Genomic DNA, 19,850 nt, shown 5'->3' on the forward strand with positions numbered 1-19,850 from the left:
GAAAGCTGGACAGTGAATAAGGAAGACTGTAGAAGAATTGATGTTTTTGATTTATGGTGTTGGAGGAGAATATTGAAGGTGCCATGGGCTGTCAAAAGTTTGGTAAGGTGGAGGGTCAGAGAAAAAGAGGAAGACCTATAACAAGATGGATTGGCCTAGTGGCAGCATCGATGGAATCAAGCGTGGCAACAGTAGTGAGGTTGGCCCAAGGTCAGGCAGTGTTTTGTTCTGCTATGCAAAAGGTTGCTATGGGTCAGTACCAACTTGATGTCATCTAACAACAACAAAGATTAGCTCTATATTGCGTAGACTACTTCCTGATTTGTGTGTGAGTTTGAACAATCTAGAATGTTCTGATATTGGAACATTAGGTTTTAAGGACAAAGATTACTCTATTGCAGGCGAAGTTCCTATAAGAGAATGGAGTTTGCAACAATCGCCATTTAGGGAGGAGGAATAGGAAATTAGGATTAGGCAGACAGGCCTCAGGTTAGAGAAAAGTTCAAGTTTCCTCTCTCTGGGGCCTCATGTGTGTTGGTTAAGCTTGGGTCCTAGGCAGAGAAGATCTGGTTGAAGTTCCTCTCATCCCCAGGAAGGAAATGGGCCATTTTGAGATGAAGGTAAATTGGGAAAATATTTGTAGGGATCCCCTTGAAAATGGCCCTGGATTGAGCCAGAGGTTCTGTGTATAGCCATATAGCTGAAGTTGTACATTATTCTCTATGTTGATCTTCTTTCCTTTCACTGCAGGAAGCTATGGGAAGTGTAGATGCCTAAAACTAGCATGAGCCCAGGAGAGCAGCAGCCTGGGTGAAGCCAGTCCTGAGATTGGCAACTGTGGCCCAGGGGAAGAATGAAGGAGCACACTGGGCTAAATGGACACCTTAGGGGACAGATCAACTTTAAAGAACTTTTGAATTTCACTGAGGATTTCATAAATCTGTGGAGATGAGATCTCAGTAAGTCTCATAGGAGCCATAGAAGATGGAGACTCAAGCCGCTAAGAACAAGAAAGAGCTCACAGACTGGACATATGCCTAGTAAAGCCTATGCTAAGTATAGCATTTCTAGGGCATCTCAGTATACTGAAATTTTTAGCAGCTAGAAACAAAAGCCACTTGAAGGTGGAATTCTGCACCTGAAAGAACAAGTAAATGATTCCTACTGTTTGTGTCTCAACTTCCTCCAGGAGACAGATTCCTCCTTTAGACCTGGGAGGGGGTGACAGAGATACTTTTGCCAAGTGTACACTGACAAGAAGAAGCTTGAGTTCTACAGCTGTAGAGGGCTGGGGCTACATGGCATGTGCGGCATGAGGAGGAAGACAGAGTGCCCTCTGATATACCATTAAATGATGAACTCCAAGGTTATGCAGCCAGGGGTCTCTGCTACATCAGCACGAGGAAGAACAAGCAGGGCTCTTGTGGTAAAGTGGATTTACTTGATATGGCTCTTCTAGCCATAGTCTTTGTAACTCCCACCAAATGATTATGTAGGATCCTGCAAGTGGGGAGTACAGGACACTAGTGTGGGTTTTCCCATTCCATTGGGTTTTAAATGAGTCATCTCAGAAGCAGAAACAGAGGATCTCAAGTGCATTAAGAAAGAAGAGTCGCTGGCAGAGCACAAGATCTCTGAATGGAGAAGTGCTGGCAGCAGAGGCAGCCAGCACAGAGAGACAGAGAGGGAAGGGTTTTCTGGCTCACAAACCTAGTGAGGCCTTTGGGCAGGAGGCTGGCTTGCAGAATACGCCCTTTGGGTATCTATCCACAGTGCTAAGGGATCTTTGTAAATCAGAACAGGGCAGAAGCCAAGGGTAAAGTGGCTAAAAGGCGCAGAATGAGAGAGGCGCGCCTGTGAGACAGTTGAGAAAAGGCACTCCAGACGGGAGAACTACTATACCCTGAGTTCTGATCCTGAGTTCTGTGTGGCCATTACAACAGATTATCAAGCCCAACAAAGAAGACAGTGCTCTGGGAGGGATGGGCGGTGCCAAAAGAGGGTAAAGAAGGTTGGAAAGTGGAAGACATCCTTGTTAGACTTCAAAGGAATCAGTCTTGGCTTGGGGACTCTCCTCCTCCTTGTGAAACTGGAGGAGGTCAGACGCAGCTTCCATGCCACTTTTGCAGCCTCAAAGCTTTAGTGGGAAAAATATCTTCAACTGAAAACTGTTTTCCTCTTACCAAGTCAGAGTGGTTTACAATGAGTCTGGCCACTGTCAGAGAAGGTCAACCACAGAACAGAAATTAAAGATGAGTGATATTTCTTAATCTTGCTACTGTTGCTGGTAAGTGCCATTGAGTTGGTTCCGGCTCATAATGACCCTGCATAGGATTCCCAGGGAGCAGCTGGTAGGTATGAACTGTACTGCTAAAATATTTATAGCATCTAGGTAGTCCTGGTGTGGCACTGGATTGCTAACCACAAAGTCGGAAGTTCAAACCCACAAGCCATTCCTTGGAAACCCTATACTGGGTTGCTATGAGTTGGAACCAACTCTATGGCACTTAACAACAAAATGAAGAACGTAAGTAGATAAAGGAGCAGAGATGACAGCTGTCCTTAAAGCATGACTTGGGAGTAACTGAAGACACACTGAGATGTCCCAACAATTAATATAAATGCTTTGATATGGAGAAGACACTATGCCACCACAGGCCAGTATGGGATGGAATCCAAGACATGTCCAGGACAGATGGCTTCCTTGGCCAGTTTTGCCAATGGTTTCAGACCAGCTCCTCACTAGGTAAAGAATGGAGTTAACACCAAATGGTGCTGCAGGTTAATGCACTGGACCACAAGGTGGGTTTGAGCTGCAAGGTCAATGGTTCAAGTTCACCAACTGCTCCTCGGAAACCCTATATAGGGTTGCAGTGAGTTGAAATTGACTCAGCAGCACTTAACAATAACAACAACAACAACACACTATATGTAACTTATAGTTACATGAGGTACTGTGCCTGCAGGCAGGACAAGAATTTACATGGCCAGGATATTCTACTCAAGGTTGGAATAAATTATTACAGTTGCTAGGACTACCACATAACAAAAAAGCCATTGGAGATTCAGCTCTATACCTGTCTTTCCTTTGATAAGCATATATGGTGATGCGGTAACAACAGTGAGGTAATTACATACACACACACACACACACACACACACACACACACACCCCTACAGCCTCATAAACTGGGGATGCTTTTACTGATTATCTGCAGCATCCTGTACAGTTATAGATTCATAATTCGACCTGGTTTCTGTCATCAATGTGTCTCAGGAGTTAGATACTTTTCTTAAAGCATTTTTGCTCTTTTTGTTAGTTCTAAGTAATAACAACTGGTTGATTATACATAGGCCTTGGCAATGAAATATCCCTAAGTCCCTCAGTTGGGATGTGCTTCAGTGTGTCCCCTCAGACCACAGTGCAATCTAAACACTGATCACATTCGTGGAAGGATGCGTCCTGTTTCCTCCTTCAAATTTCTTTGTCAGCAGATGTGATGTGATGGACAGCTCATTCTAGGCTTAGGTGTAAGCAGCAAAAGCAAGAATCAGAATCTAGGTTGACAGGCATAGAAACTTTCCCCTGGACTATTTCTTGAGGTCCCTAAGACTTCTGTATCCTCTTAAACCTGAGCTCACCCATTCTAGCAAAAGGAGACAGAGACAGAAGAAACAGGGAAACTGTCTTTGCAGGCTCCCCTTTCAGCTCTCCAAGTTGCTAAAAGGTGAAGAATGAATGCAAGAGAAAATGAGAGGAAAAGTTCAGAGACAGTGGTAGGAGTATAACATGGCTTCATTTTTGCTTGCTAACAAGTTACAGACTACATAGGTCTTTATATGAGCATCTCTGCTTCTTATATCATCAGGGAGAAGTCTAGGAAATGCCCTGGTTTGAAAAGGAAAGAGGAAAAAAGTGTAATCAGAAAAGGGCACTATGCACCCTTCAGGTTTCCGAGTGTCTATGTGGCAATACCCAATCTCCAACCCAGCCTGACACTGCATCATTGTTGATTGTGTGAAGTGCCTCAGATCTTTTCTAGCACCAGTGTAGTCTGCTCCTCTTCCCCCAAACAGACAAGGCCACCTTCTCAGTCTGTGTCCTAACCCCAAAGTACAGAGCAAGTGTCCTGATTTGGCCACACTCTGACTCGTCCCAGTCTCTGTGCTGAGAGCCGGAAGTTTGGTTGAGTGCCTTCTTGAAGATCATCCAGGGAGCCAAAATCTAGCCCCTTAGCCTTCACTTGTTGGGGAAAAAAAAAAAATAAATTAAAAAAAAAAAAAAAAATATATATATATATATCAGCTCAATAGACGGATTCTTATTGCAAATGTCTTTGGCTAATCCAGAAAAATGCATTATGCATGAGTTCGTTATTAAACCTTTCCCCATATTTTTTCCAAATGACTCTGGGAAAAAACCCCAATGTCTACTCTTATTCTGATTCTAATAATCTTCTGAGTTTAGAAGTTAACCTTATAAGGACAAGGTAAGGAGATGGTATATGATCCTTCTGACAGGTCTAAATTGGAAGTGGAAGTTGTATGCTGTGGAGTTGGTTCCGACTCATAGTGACCCTGTACAGGGTTTCTGAGGCTGTACATCTTTATGGGAGCAGAAAGCCTCATCTTTCTCCTGTAGAACAGCTGGTAGTTTCGAACTGCTGACTTTGAGGTTAGCTGCCCAACTTGTAACCACTACACTACCAGAGCTCCTTGGCTGGTCTAACTGAGGGTCAAAGTGAAAGTGGGATTCAAGTGGTTTTCATGATTTGTAGCTGAGATCAAGGTGAAGGATGAGAGCTACACAAGGCCACGGTTCATCCACAGCTCCACGTAAGGAAAAGAGGAGAAAGCCTTCTTTACTCTGATGTGGTTAGCAAGCCAGAGCCCTACTGTCAACCTTGATGTGCTTTAGGCCAAGCATCCCACCCAGGGAGGGAAGTCCTGGGCAGGCCTGCTTCCCTGGAAGGCTGGAGAAACTGCAGTTTTCTAATTCAAAGAAAAACCAGAGGCCTTAGAAAGGTTCCCTAGACACTAGGATATGACTGTCTGATGTGTATTCCAACCCTGGATGCTAACCAGGAAGACAAAAGGCACGTATTCCTACAAGGATTTTAGTCTTGATCATAGTGCTCTATTTTGCTGAGCACCTTTTTCAAAAAGCCCAAGCAGAGAGCCTGTGGGACCTAAGAGGGAGGAGGTAGAATGGCTAGGTCAATTTTATAGATTCAGTATAGCAAGTCAAGATACAGTCCCAGAAGAAGAGAAGCAGTGAAGACATGGAGTCGGAACCTCTTCAATGCTCTGCAGACAGCACTGTCTTTCCTTCTGATGCCCTTACAAACCAAATGACTCTTCAGTGAGCCTGTGTTAATGAAACCCATGGACAGAATCAGCATTCCTTTCCAACTAAGCTGATCAGGATAAAAACATTCATCTATAGACAGGATAGAAAGTGCTTACCTCCATCCGTATTGGAGAAACTCTGTGGAAACAAAAGCAGAGCTGAGAGTTACTACAAGTGTTGACAAATAATCTCACTCTTATTTAACCTATATTCCCACCTTCCCACGCTCTGGACCATGCCCAGAATTTGACTGTGATTGGAAAATGCAGTAGTTTATTCTGGGACATTTGAGTTGAATCACAAAATTGAAGGGATGGGATAACCATCCCCACCTTACAGAAGTATTCCCAATAGATATTTACTTAGCTTATCTGGCAATACCCTGAGTTGTACTGGAGAAGTGATAATAGTGAAAAACTATTTAAATTAATTTGATTATATTGCTTTCCTATCAGTGATCGATACCTATAGAAATGGGAGTTACATGATGGAAAGAAGGTCCTGAGATACTCAAAGTCTGTTGTCTTTATGGGTTGTCTACTGTTTGCTGCATGGTACCATCTGTTTTCATATACAGTACAACTTCACAGACTTACACTATTTGTATTTGGAATTCATGTTCATTTGATAGGATTTTATCTCTGGCATGCACATAAAGAAAGGGCTAAAAAAATAAAGCATGTGTAATCTGTTGAATGAGAATTCTTGAGTTTAGTAGAAGACTTTTCAGGCAGCCAGCATATAATGGTTTAGGACAGTAGGTAACCTATACTAGTTGCTGTTGAATTGATCCTGACTCATGGTGAGCCCATGTGTGTCGGAGTAGACCTGTGCTCCATACAGTTTTCAGTGACTAATTTTACAGAAGTGTATCACCACCCATTTCTTTTGAGGCACTATTGAGTGGACTCAAACTGCCAGCCTTTCAGTTAACAGACAAGGAAGCTAGCCATTTGCATGGCCCAGGGATAGTACACAGAGTTGTTGTTGTTAAGTGTCATCGAGTCGATTCCGACCCATAGTGACCCTGTATAGGGTTTCTGAGGTGAGCTTGAACAGCTGGTGAGCTTGAACTGCCAACCTTGCAGTTCAAATGGCTTTGCAGTCTGGTGCATTACCCCACAGCACCACAGCAGGACTCCAGTATGTAGTTAATTAAATGACTTCTCTATGTTTTCCAGTAGCCATACCTGAAGACAGGCCACTCTGAGCTTCAGGAATGGCACCTGCTCCTCACACATCTATCCTTCATTTAACAGAGTTTGTGGCTCAGACTTTCCATCAATACCAATTTGTCTTTTCACCCATTGGTCCCATTTTTACCAGGATTTACTGTCCCCTGGATATAATTTAGAGAAATCACATTTGTTTTCATCACCTTCTGAAAGTCCTTGAAGGATTTTTCTGTCTCCTTTAGTTTCTCTAGGATGATTTGCTCTTTGGCAGATATCTGGGACTCTTCACTTTCTAGAGCTTGTATTTCCTGCTCCAGCCTGGAAGACACACAAACAGAGGACAGGTTACTTTACTGTCCTGCCTGCCATGCATGCACAAGAGAACAGTTAGCTTGTTCCTGGTGGGAGACTTGGACCTTCCTGGAGGTCTCTATTTTACATCATGCTGAGGTACCAGGCCAAGATTTTATATTACAACACATACTGTATTTTCAGCTCTGCCACAGGCTGAAGGAAAACAATCCAGAGCTACTTGTGCTTAGTAATCCACTTTGGTGTCTCTCCTCCAAACATATTAATGTGTATATTATATGTTGTTGTCGTTAAGTATCATCGAGTTGATTCCGACCCATAGAGACCCTGTATAAGGTTTCCAAGGAGCAGCTGGTGAGCTTGAACCACCAACCTTGCAGTTCAAAGGACTTTGCAGTCTGATGCATTAGCCCACAGAGCCACATAGGGAAAGATAATTTTTACAGAGCACAGGACATAGTATCAGAAGGAAAATAGCTCCATATTTTCTTAGCTAACTCAGAGTAAATGTTCTTCTTTCAAGTTGGCCACAGAGTGATGCATCTGTCAGTCTTTTAAAAAAGAAATCTTAGTATTCTGGGAGCCTGCTGACATCCCCTTCAGTGGCTTGGCCTCCACTGCCCCAAACAAGAGGAGACAGAGGAAACAAATGCACTGCCCCTATTCCTAGTTTCCTAGACCTTTCTCCGGTATTCAGTCATCCTATAAATGAGGAGACTTCAAAACGTTCATGTAGAACCAACATTTTGAAGCCCATTGTATTTTCTGAAAAGTACATGTCAATGTTTGCAGGAGGCTCTGGGAATATTCCAGAACAGCAGCCACAGAAGTTTCAGTAGCAGCAATCTTTCAGTGAAATGACAGTCATAACCATTAACTTTTTTTTTTTTTAACATGCAAACTGTATATTTTACTGCGTACAAATGAATGTTTAACACCTGTCTTAATTGCTTGATGATAAAGAAACAAGTTTTGAAGCATTTTTACATCCAAACATGATGATAACTTGTTACTTAAAAGTGAATGTTTTACTGCATCTAGTAGTGCTTTAGGAAGTTAGCTCTCGTCGCTTTGGTTGAGATGGAATGTACTGTAATTTTTCCCACCTTGAATATTTGAAAACAGGTCATTGTTCCTGGACTTTAGATGAATATTTTTGCATATAATATTAGCACTTTAGGATAAGATCATTTCAGTTATGTGAAAGACATTTGTATCCTGAAATAATGCCTTGCAACAAACCATTTGATAAAATATTACAAGCTTTTAAGTACATAGCTAGGCTTACATATAATAATGTCTCAGAACATAACAGAATCTTTTATCTCTATCTAGTTTTAAGATGAAGCTCAAGCATCATGACCCCTGGGATGTTTTGTATTTTGTTTTGGCAGCATCTGTTGATTTCTTGCTTAAAGTTTAGGGACCACAGTGAACAGGAGAACAAAGTTGGGCTCTGTGAGGCATAGAACAATTGTGTGTAACCAATATATTTCTCCTACTACTTTTAATTTAAGGAGCTCTGGTAGCTTACTGGTTATGAATCTGGCTGCTAACCTCAAAGTCGGAAGTTCGAAACTACCAGCTGTTCTGCAGGAGAAAGATGAGGGTTTTTGCTCCCGTAAAGATTTGCAGCCTCAGAAATCCTGTGCAGGGTCACTATGAGTTGTAACCAACTCCATGGTACTTAACAACAACAAAGCTTAATTTATTGAACATCAATTTATTTGGTTGACGCTAAGCCTAGCCATTAACTTTTATTGAACACTAATTCTGTGCTGGGAACTGAGTTATGAATTTGCATTTATTTATCTCATTTAACCTTAACAATGATCCTATGAGGTAGAGGATCGCCATTTTGCAGATGAGATCATTAAGACTTAACAAGATTAATGAACTAGTTTAATGTCACAGAATCTGAAGCTAGAATTCAAGCCAGGAAGTCTATCTGCAGAGCCTACTCCTAACCTTTGTACTAAACTAAAATCTTATCAAGTGAGTTCTATAACAGAGTCACAAATTCCCCACCTTGTTAACACTGCGTGTGCTGGCACACTCAGATAGCACAGCCATGTAGCACTGTCTTCAGGATTTGGGGAGCATCTACCCCTGTCCACAGATTCTAGATTGCTGTGTCTCTTGAATGGTTTGGACTCAATGTATTTGTTCATTCATTCATGTTTGCTTTTGGTCTTTCTGCCTTCCCCCATCATGCAGGAAACTTTGTTGCAGAGTCCATGCTTCCCTATTCTAGTCTTCTCCCTCCTCTTCCTTCCTCCCCCTACTTCTAAACTACATTGGGAACTGGGTAACCAAGTCCATGAGAGATAGATCCAAAATAAAGAGTTGAGAGATCTTCTGAAGGGGAAGGACCGCCAAGATACAGGCATGAAGTATGGACGTACTAGGGCCCCTCAGGGTTGCTGTGAGTCAGGATGGACTTGACAATAGGTTTGATTTTTTTGGTTCTGGTCCCTCAGACACCTTTTTTTTTTTTTTCCTGCGTGGGTATCAGAAAGACAGCTTCTGAATGCATGAAACTTTGCAGCTATGTATTTGGATTATGAAGACAACCCTGACTTCCAAATGTACCTCCTCCAAATGAACATAGACCCAGATATGTTTACCATAAAACAGAAAAATACAAACATGTGATAACCATGAGGAAAGCACACTGAGAATATTCTTAATGTGGGGGATGAGAAACTACTGTTGAGCATATTAGAAAAGGCAATCTCCAAAACCGTACCATCATATACTCTGTCTACTCTCTTGGCGTTAAGAGTTCTCTGTGTATGCTCCTACTTAAGGCCACTCCTGCACTGAATGTTCTCTTGTCTCTAATCTATTTTCTTGCATCAGTTTTCCTTTTCTCCACTGACTCATTCTCAACAGCATGCAAGTGCAGTATTCGTTCTCATGTTTAAAATACAAACAAACAAAAAACAGTAGCAAAAAGAACTAATCCTTTCTTCTGACATCACTTCCCCTCCAATATTCTGGTCTTCCTTTACAATCATATTTCTCTTAAAATTTGTGTATAATTGTTGTCCTCCCATTTTTTCCTTAAATTTACTCTAACTGGGCTTTTGCTCACTTTATTGAAACCACTTTGGTCAAGGTCAGTGGTGACATCTCTGCTCTGAACATTTCTTAGCATGTTACTCTGGTTTATCAGAAGTCTTACCCAGTCTACTATGTGTTAGATCAGGGACTCTCAACCCAGTTGATTTTGTCTTCCAGGGAATATATGGTAATGTCTGGAGATAATTTTGTTTATCACAACTGGGAGAGGGGGAGTTAAAGACCTGGAATGCTGTGAAATACCCTACGATTCACAGGACAGTCACCCACAACAAAAAGTTATCTGGCTCCAAATATAAATAATGCTGAGTAACTCTAAACCCAGTGTATTTAGAGTATACATAAATTATTCATTTACCTACTAGATTATAAATTTATCACAGGAGGGTACAAGTGCTCAATACCTGTAGGCTGAATGAATGAAAATAATTGAACCAAGTTGCACAAAGGTATGGCTCAACCAAGATAAGACCTTCAGGGTTTCTGAGACTAGAGGAATTCTTCAGTAAACTCTTTAACTCAGAAGCTGTGTGTAGGTTGAAATGCAAACACAGTCTTGAGAAAGAGAGAGAAGACCAAGCACTATGGAGAGATAAAATTTCCTTTCCTGTTTCAAATGTTCAGTAAAATCTTCTGTGCAATTTTTGGGGTGGGGTTGGGGAGGGGAAGAGAGGCAGTCAAGGAAAGGGATAGAAATGTGGAACAAGGGATGATGCATATAAGATCCATAAACTGAACTAATTCAATGGTGAGGGGAGCTCCAGGCTAGAGGTTTCCTGGACAGATTGACAAGATGATACTATTAGCCAGGTGGGGTCTGAGTAGATTTAATTCGAGTTTCATAGAACAGAATACCTAAGCAGATATTAGAAGGTATAGTTGTTGTTGTTAAGTGACCTAGAATCGGTTCTGACGCAAAGCGACTGTGTATAATGTTTCTGAGTAGCAGCTGGTGGATTTGAACCACCAACTCTTTGGTTAGCAGTCTTGTGCTTATACTACAGCACCACACCAGAAATTACAGTAGATTATATTATTTTCAGGAGGCCTGGTGTGGCACTGTGGGTTAAGGCACTGGATTGAAAAGTCAGTTTGAACTGTAAGGTCTGTGGTTCAAGCTCACCAGTTGCTCCTTGGAAACCCTATACAGGGTCGATATTGGTCAGAACCGACTTGACGACACTTAACATCAACATCATTTTATTTTCAAAACATTCCCTCCCCTCCCCGTTCACATCCATGAGGAATAGTGTACTTTCCTGCCCCAGTAATGCTGGTCTTGATCATGTGGTTTACTTTGGCCTCTTGGTAGGTGGAATCTATTTGATTTCTCAGCTCCTTTAGTCTTATTCAGTCATGTGGCCTGCTTTAGTCAATGAAATGTTAGCAGACATGACACAAACCAAAGCTTTGGATGAGCTTGTTTTCTGGTTCCTTTGCCATCACCAAGACAAGAGCTTCTTCTGGGAAACTGCTGTCTCTACAGCCTTGGTCACAAAGTGACCACACGTGGAACAGACCTGAGTCCAATCCACAGCGGAACCTCATGCCCAGGTGGACCTTTACCTAACATCACAGCCATAGTTTCACCCAGCCTAGATCAGAACACTCCAGTCTGCTTCCGGAAGTGTGAGTGTGAATAAATACCTTTTGTTTTAAGTCACTAAGTTTTAGGGTAGTTTGTTATATAATACGATTGTGGCAATTACTGATACTGGTTGTGTGTCTCTCTCACTAATAAACTTTATGTGAAAATATCTGAGAAGCTGGACTATATGAAGAATGCAGCATTAGGATTGGAGGGAGGCTCATTAGCAGTCTGCAATAGCAGATGACACCCAACCTTCCTTTCTGAAAGTGAAGAGGATTTGAAGTACTTACTGATAAAGATCTAAGACTACAGTCTTCAGTATAGATTACAACTTATTATAAAGAAAACAAAAATACTCCATTACTGGATCAATAGACATCAAAATAAACAGAAAACTGGGATGATTTAATTTTACTTGGATTCACCATCAATGCTCATGGAAGCAGTAGCCAAGAAATCAAACAACGTATTGCATTGGGGAAATCTGTTGCATAAGATTAAAGTATTTAAAGTGTTAAGGAGCAAAAAGGCACTTTGAGGACTAAGATGCACCTGACCCAAGCCATGGTGTTTTCAATCACCTCATACACGTGTGAAAGCTACACAATGAATAATGAAGACTGGAGAAGAATTGATATATTTGAATTATGGCATTAGTAAAGAATATTGAAAGTTCTAAGGACTGCCAGAATACTCCAGCAGATATTAAACACATTTGTGTTACACGTATAGCCAGAACACTCCTTCAGAAGTGAAGATGGTGAAACTTTGAGTCACACACTTTGTACACATTACCAGGAAAGACCAGTCCCGGAAAAGGACATCAAGCTTAGTTGTTGTTGTTGTTAAGTGCTGTTGAGTCAGTTTGAACTCATAGCAACCTTGTATAGGGTTTCTGAGGAGTGACTGGTGAATTTAAACTGCCAATCTTGAGGTTCAAACCAGTTTTGTAGTCTAGCACGTTAAGCCACAGAGCCACATCAGAACTCCTCAAGCTTAGTAGACGGGCAACAAAAAAAAGGAAGACCCTAATCAAGATGATTGACACAGTGGTCGCAACACTGAACTCAAACCTAATAACGATTGTGAGGATGGCACAGGACTAGGCAGTATTTCATCCTGTTGTGCATAGGGTCACTATGAGTAGGGATTGACTTGAGGGCACTTAAGAACAATAACATCAAATGCAGCATCCTACTGGGATATAAGAAAGGTACCAGGTTCTCACCTGTGCATGAAGGGGTTAAATAGGTGCATGCTAATGGAGTCCTGATGTGGTGCCATAGGATAAATGCTCAACCACAAGGTTGGTTTGAATTGCAAGGTTGGCAATTCAATCCCACCAGCAGCTCCTTGGAAATTCATACAGGGTCGCTATGAGTTGGAACCTACTCAATGATACTTAACAACAAAAACCAAGTGAATGAGTATTTACTGAGCTTGCTTGATGGGCCCTGAGCTATTCACTAGTTGTTTTGTTAAGTACCATGGAGTCAGTTCCGATTCAGTGCGACCCTGTCTAGGGTTTCCAAGGAGCGGCTGGTGGGTTTGAACTGCCGACTTCATGATTCAAACCGACCTTGTGGTTCAGAGCATTATCCTGTAGTGTCACACTAGGACTACAGGATTCCACTATGTTGTTGTTAAGTGCTGTCATTTTGGTTCTGACTCACAGGGACCCGTATGGGATTTCCGAGGAATGGCTGGTGGGTTTGAACCATTGACCTTGAGATTCAAACTGACTTTTGATCCAGTGCAATATCCTGCAGTGCCACATCAGGACTCTAGGACTCCACTATGTTGTTATTAAGTGCCATTGAGTCAGTTCTGACCCACAGTGACCCTGTATAGAGTTTCTGAGGAGTGGATGGTGAGCTTGAACCACCGACTTTGCGGTTCAAATGACTTTGCATTCCAGCGCATTAACCCACAGCACCACACCAGGACTCCACTACAGGGGGTTCTAAAATAAACAAGATTGTCTTTAAAATGGTTGACTCTAGCTGACTTCTCCTGGGGAAGCAGCCCTAAGTGGTAACAAATTGTATGTGCCCTGATGCTGGGTAGCTGACCCCTTTGAGTCTTCTAAGCCTGCCCCTGGTCCAATGGGTTTCAGTGTGTGCAGCACTATAGTTCAGGTGTTGAAAGATTTGGGTCATGATACTAGGTAACTGAGAAGGAATGGAGAGGATAAAAAAAACAACGAAACTAAATCTTTGAGATAACAACTGAGTTTCACCACAAAGGGAATGAATGAGAGAAACTGACAGTTTATGTCAGTCTAAGCAAGTCATATACAAGCAGCAGATTTTGCTATACATTCATATCATGCCTCCAGTCATGTTCTGAGGGCAAGGAATGGCTCAGTCTGCTCTCTTTCTGTAGAAAATCTGAGTCCTGGAGCTGAAGAGCTTCCCCCAAAACAGCGTGTTGTGGGGTTCACCTCAGTTTTCCTGCTGGGCTAGATAAACGCCACTGCTTTGTAGGTTCATGACTGAAATTGTATGCAGTCTTCCCTGAAGGAGCCAAGTAGATAGTGCAGTGCTGAAATAATGGTCAGGAAGTGTAATTTATACACAAGGTTAATCAAGGCTCTTGAGGCTATGACAGGTGTGCATAACAGCTTCTGACCAGCTCGCTTGGTTTCATCTGAGCAAAAGGCAAACTGTAATCAGCTGGAAGGAAAGACGACACACTGCAGCTGTGTAGGCTGAGATTGCAATCATGCCAAATGGTCTAATAAAATCTACCTAACCTTAATAAATCCACAGGAAGATACAAAGGACCTGTGAGTCTATGCAGTACATTGATCATTCACATATTTAAAAGTGTACTTATTCATCTATCACCTCAACTGTATGCAACACCTTCTCTGTACCAGGCATTGTGGGGTGCATCAGAGACAGAGAGATCTATTAGACACAGTGTCTGCCTGTGGGAGTTCTTGCTCGGGTAATGAGAACCGCCGTGGAAACACATAAATGACAATATAACCCACAAAGTACAGTGGTGGAGAGAAGACTGATGTGAAGTATAAGATTGTGCACTGAATGTAAATCTATATTTTAACAAGATCATTAAGACCTGGGGATCTTGTTAAAATGTCAATTGTAATTGACTATATCTAGGGTGGTGTTGGTGGGTGGTGGTGGTGGTTGGTGGTTGTGTGCCATCAAGCCAGTTCTGACATCTTTATGGAGGAGTCCTGGTGTGGTGCTTGTAGGATAAGCTCTCAACTGCCAGGTTGGTTTGAACCACAAGGTTGATGGTTCAAACTTACCAGCTGCTCCTCAGAAACCCTATACAGGGTTGTTATGAATCAGAACTGACTCAAAAGCACTTAACAACAACAAATCTTTATGGGAGCAGAAAGCCTCATGTTTCTCTGGCGGAGCATATTGTAGATTCAAACTACTGACCCTGTGGTTGGCAGTCCAACTTATAATCCACTATATCTCATTATCCTTTAGGGCCACACTAGGACTCTTCTATGCTATCAGGGCTCCTGATGTCTAGGGTAGAAATACCAGTTCTCTGCAGAGTGTCACACCATGAACTGGTGTGAAGCCCTGCATTTAACATAGTCACAGATTCTATGGCTTTGGATGTGGACATCTTTGGGGTGCATTATTCAGCCTACTAGAAGGGACAAAGATCCTGCTAGATGTGAAGCCAGCATCTCGTGGCCTCTGATAAGAATGGCTGAGTGTTCAGAAAGAGAGAAATGCCTGGATCTCACATGGCATTTTGGAGCCAGTGTATCCACCCTGGAGCGTCCTGTTCCACATTTCCTGTTAGGAATTGAAGCTACTGTTGTGGTATTTCTGCTAGTCACAGTTGAATGCAGTTCCCAACTGATACAAAACCCACTGCTATCACAATGAGTCTGACCTTCTATGATGGAGTAGAACTGTCTCAGAGGGTTTCCAAGACTCTAAATCTTTACAGAAGCAGACTGCCTCATCTTTCTCCCTTGTAGCAGATGGTGGGAACGAACTGCCGACCTTTCAAATAGTAGTGAAGCACTTAACACGGCGCCATCAGGGCTCGTCCAACTGATGCAAGGTGGTGAAATAAGCTTGCCTAACGAGGCTATGTTAGTTGGGCTTTGAAGAAAGCATTCGTCAGGTGGAAAAGAAAATGTGTCAGGCAAAAGAGACATCATGGGCCAAGGCCCAGAGCGTCCTATTTCCTTCCTTTCACCCCAGGCATGTAGCCTTGCATGACCTTTCAGTCACTTGCAGCATGCTCTGCACTCCAGTTGATGTGGCTCAGCATGCTCCTCAAAGAAGCTCTAGATATCCCTGGTGGCCCAACTCACAACCCCCATCAGCTCACTTTGTGCTTCCTGGCCCAATTCTACCTGGCCTTCAAAGTCCTGCTGAGGACCTATGTCGGCAGAAGGGAAAATCAAAACAAAGAGCAGAGAGGAAAGGCGGACTGAGAGGGACACTATGTCACAGAATCTCTAGTTCCTGCTTCCCATGATCTTCTGTGACACCTTTACTTTTCTTCCTTACAGAAGCCAAAACATTTTTCTTTTGTCAGGGCATCTGTCATTTAAGTCCCAAAGAGACTAATTACAACCTTAATTTCAAGGGTGCTTCATTTTTCTTTTTCCATAAATGATGATATAATAAATATATACATAGTAACAATTCTAGTATTCTTTTATATTACATAATTTATATAATAGCAAACCCTGTACAGGGTCGCTATGAGTCGGAACCGACTCCATGCCACATCACCACCACCACCACTGTGTGTTAGGCATGATTCTAGGTGCTTTACATGATTGTAATCTTCTCAATATTCCGTGAGGAAGGAAAATTTTAACTTTCATTTTTACAGATAAAGGAATGGAGGCACAAATACATCATTGATTTACCTAGGGTCCCAGAGCTCATATGGAGTCAGGTTTCGTACTCCGACAGTCTAGCTAAAGCACGACTCTCAACCACCTCCCTAAGATGGCTTCCTGTTTGTCCCCTCATTCCCTCAAGAACCCACATGCTTGCAGATGCCAGATGGTCAGACAGAGTGGAAGTCATTTCACGTTATTGGTTTTTCAGAAACTTGAAGCCCCTGAGCTGTATTCCACTCGGTGGCTCTACCTCTGCCGCTTCCCTCCCTGCAGCTTCCTTCCGAAGACAGCCCATTCCCTCTTTGGACAGTACGAGTCATCACAATGTTCCATCACAGATTTATCCCTGTTGTTGTGAAGTGCCATCAAATGGGCTCCAACTCATAGCAACCCTGTACAGGATTTCTGAGGAGGGGCTGGGGGGTTTGAACTGCTGGCCTTGTGGTTAGAAGTCCAGTGCTGATCTTACAGTGCCATACTAAGATTTCCCTGTAGTTTTCACTAATTCTCTGAGTTATATCCCTTGGAAGAACAGAAGTTGAGTTTAATCAGCACTCTAAGTAGTAGTAGCCCTACTCTGAGAAATGGGAAGATGCAGGGTAAGCAGATTTCAGTATTAGGGTTGTTGTTGTTAAGTGCCGTTGAGTTGGTTCCAACCCACAGCGACCCTGTATAGGGTTTCCAAGGAGTAGCAGATGGTGAAATGAAATGGGGTCCAGTAGGAGGGTGAGGGGGGAAGAGGAAAGGAAAGAGGTGGGCTCCCTCATGGAGTAAACTCAGCACTAACAGAAAACTGAGGCAAGAGGAGAAGAGAAGAAATGTTCACAAGATCCTTTGGATTCTAAGTATGCAAGGGGCTTCCAAAAGTTCATGAAAAATGGAATGAAATGATAATGAAGAATGAACAAACACGATGGTGGAGAGGGTAGAAGTGCAGTAAGGAGCTCTGTCAGCAACAATACAGAATACTGGACCAAGTAGGCTCAGGGGATGGTCCCAGAACTCTGAACCACTTATAAAGGAATATTTAGAAAATTGGAAAGCTTACAGCCAGTGGCATTTGTAGCAGAAGCAAGAAATCCAGTGCTTTCTAATCCAAGACGCTCAGCTGCTCCCTGAGCAGCTATCTTGGGCGAGACCAAACTAGGGAAGAATCAGAGCCACCAAGGACGCCTGACAGAATTGTGGAGATAAACGTGTGGACTCTCTCTTCTTCGTATCTGTTTATTGGCCTCTTGCTGTCTGCACATCTCCATTCTGGTGATTAGAGGGGGTGCCCAAGTGAGCAGACACCCTACTCCCAACCCCGGAGTGTTCTATTACACATGTGCACTTATCTCCTCAAAATTTAAAGGGACAGTGTCCACTTAAAACCAAACGGCAGCACAAAACTACCACAGCCAGCCCTGAACTATTTATCACTAGGAAAAAGGACTGAACGGGGGTTGTGGAGCAGGACAGATAGACTAAAAAGGAAACAGGCCGATAATTAAATCCTGAGTTACATCACAATGACCAACAGTGGCATCTTGAAATTTCTCAGGAAGAACAGTGAAAAGGGAAGCCCATCTCCTAATCACAGCTACATAGAGGTAATCAAAAAACATAAAAAATACCAAAATACACACCCATCTAAGTATTAAGGCAATAGATAACACCTGAATATGCCCCCAAAACATAAAGAGATGACCATATCAGCATATGTCCAGAAACAAGATAAAGTGACTGATACCAATGAGCTGGAAGTAAACCTACACTCCATACTGGAAGAATGGCAGGCCTTGGAAATGCCTGAGAAGGAATTCAGAAAAATGTTTATAAACTGTATCAAAACACTTTAAAATGGATTTGAGAAAAATAAGGAAGAAGTCAGGAAAGCACTACAGGAGCAATCAAATAAAATAGATATGGCATTGGAAACAATTCAAAACCTACAGAAAGAGGTCCAAATGATTAAAAATAGAATATCAGAAATGGGCAATTCACTGAAAGGGCAAAGGAGTAGAATTGAAGAGATGGAAGCCAGAACTAGCGAGCTAGAAGATAAATCTCTCAACACTACTAACATAGAAGAACAAATACAAAAAAGGAAAAAAAAATCAGAAGAAGGCCTAAGAGTCATGTTGGATAACATGAAGAGGAATAACTTAAGAATTATTGGCATTCCAGAACAGGAACAATCACACAAGTCCACAGAGGAGATAGTTGAAGAGCTTCTGGAAGAAAAATTTCCTAACATCCTGAAAAGCGAAGAGATAAGCATCCAAGAAGCTCAATGAACCCCAGGAAGGATAGACCCTAAAAAAAAACACCAAGACATAGAATAATCAAGCTCTCCAAAATCAAAGATAAGGACAAAATCCTGAAGGCAGCTAGAGAAAAGAGAAGTATAACATACAAAGGCAAGCAATTCAGACTAAGTTCGGATTTCTCAACAGAAACTATGCAGACAAGAAGGCAATGGGGAGACATATATAAAACCCTGAAAGAAAAAAACTGCCAACCAAGAATCCTCTACCTAGAAAAGCTGTCAATCAAATATGATGGTGTAATCAAAACATTCCAGGATAAACAGGAGATAAGGGATTTTCCCAAAGCCAACCCTGTGATGAAAAATATCCTAAAGGGAGTTATGTAGACAGAGAACCAACAAGAACAGACAACAACCAGAGACTGACATACATGAAAGCATCACCTGGAAGTCAATTGACAAATGGACGAGTGGAGAACAGAATAAAACCATAGGAACAAATTCAGAGGACCTGGAAGGTCAGTCTAGGACCAAAACAAGTATAATGTGAAAGAAGGTAAACACAGAAGAACAGAGATCTAGGTGGTGGGAAGATCAGGTAAATTAGACTATCTTAAATGGAGGGAAAAGTTAATGGGATATACTCATTGCAAATTATAATCATGTATGTCTTAGTGTCTCTTCAGTGTGACTGTGATGTTTGTGTATGTCTGACTCCCAGGGGCAGAGCCTTGGCCAGCTGAATGGCATTAGGAAAAGTCAGTATTTGGCTATCTAACCATTTAAAAGACGTTTCCAGTCTTGCAGTGCAGATTTGACAACAATGAAGCTCACCCATGACACTGAAATTCAGTTGTATGGTGGGAACAAAACCCAGATTACATGTGGATAGAAATAAGTGTGGTACCAGAAGTAAAGGTAGTAAGCAGCGTTCATTGCCTGCTCAGGATGCTCCCTTCCATTTCCTTTGAGAAATGACATTTAGCTCTTCCATTGGGAAACACTTTTACTGGAGTTCCTTGTGGATTCCTTATGAATCACACAGTGCCCCACATCCTTAGATGTAGGCAACCTAGGTCAATTGGACTGTTATCTAGCAAGAGTGACTAAAGAATGAAAAATAACTGGAGGTGAATCATTTTCTCAGCAGCACCCTCAAGACACGGCTTCATGAGTTCCTGCTGCTACAATGCTAGGTCTGAGACCTGATTATTCAGCACCTG

General features: G+C 42.2%; 1 protein-coding gene across 1 annotated transcript in view; it reads right to left on the reverse strand.

The window, feature by feature from the left end:
- Positions 1 to 19,850, reverse strand: part of PALM2 (paralemmin 2) — a 118,574-nt gene that overhangs the window by 21,903 nt on the left and 76,821 nt on the right. Inside the window, exons 4-5 of the mRNA XM_006864733.1 lie at positions 6,729 to 6,843; positions 5,467 to 5,488 (exon numbers count right to left, since the gene is read on the reverse strand). Coding sequence (XP_006864795.1) covers positions 5,467 to 5,488; positions 6,729 to 6,843 — 137 coding nt within the window. The remainder of the gene's footprint in view (positions 1 to 5,466; positions 5,489 to 6,728; positions 6,844 to 19,850) is intronic.

This window comes from Chrysochloris asiatica, unplaced genomic scaffold, assembly GCF_000296735.1.
Source record: "Chrysochloris asiatica unplaced genomic scaffold, ChrAsi1.0 scaffold00069, whole genome shotgun sequence".
NCBI lineage: Eukaryota > Metazoa > Chordata > Mammalia > Afrosoricida > Chrysochloridae > Chrysochloris > Chrysochloris asiatica.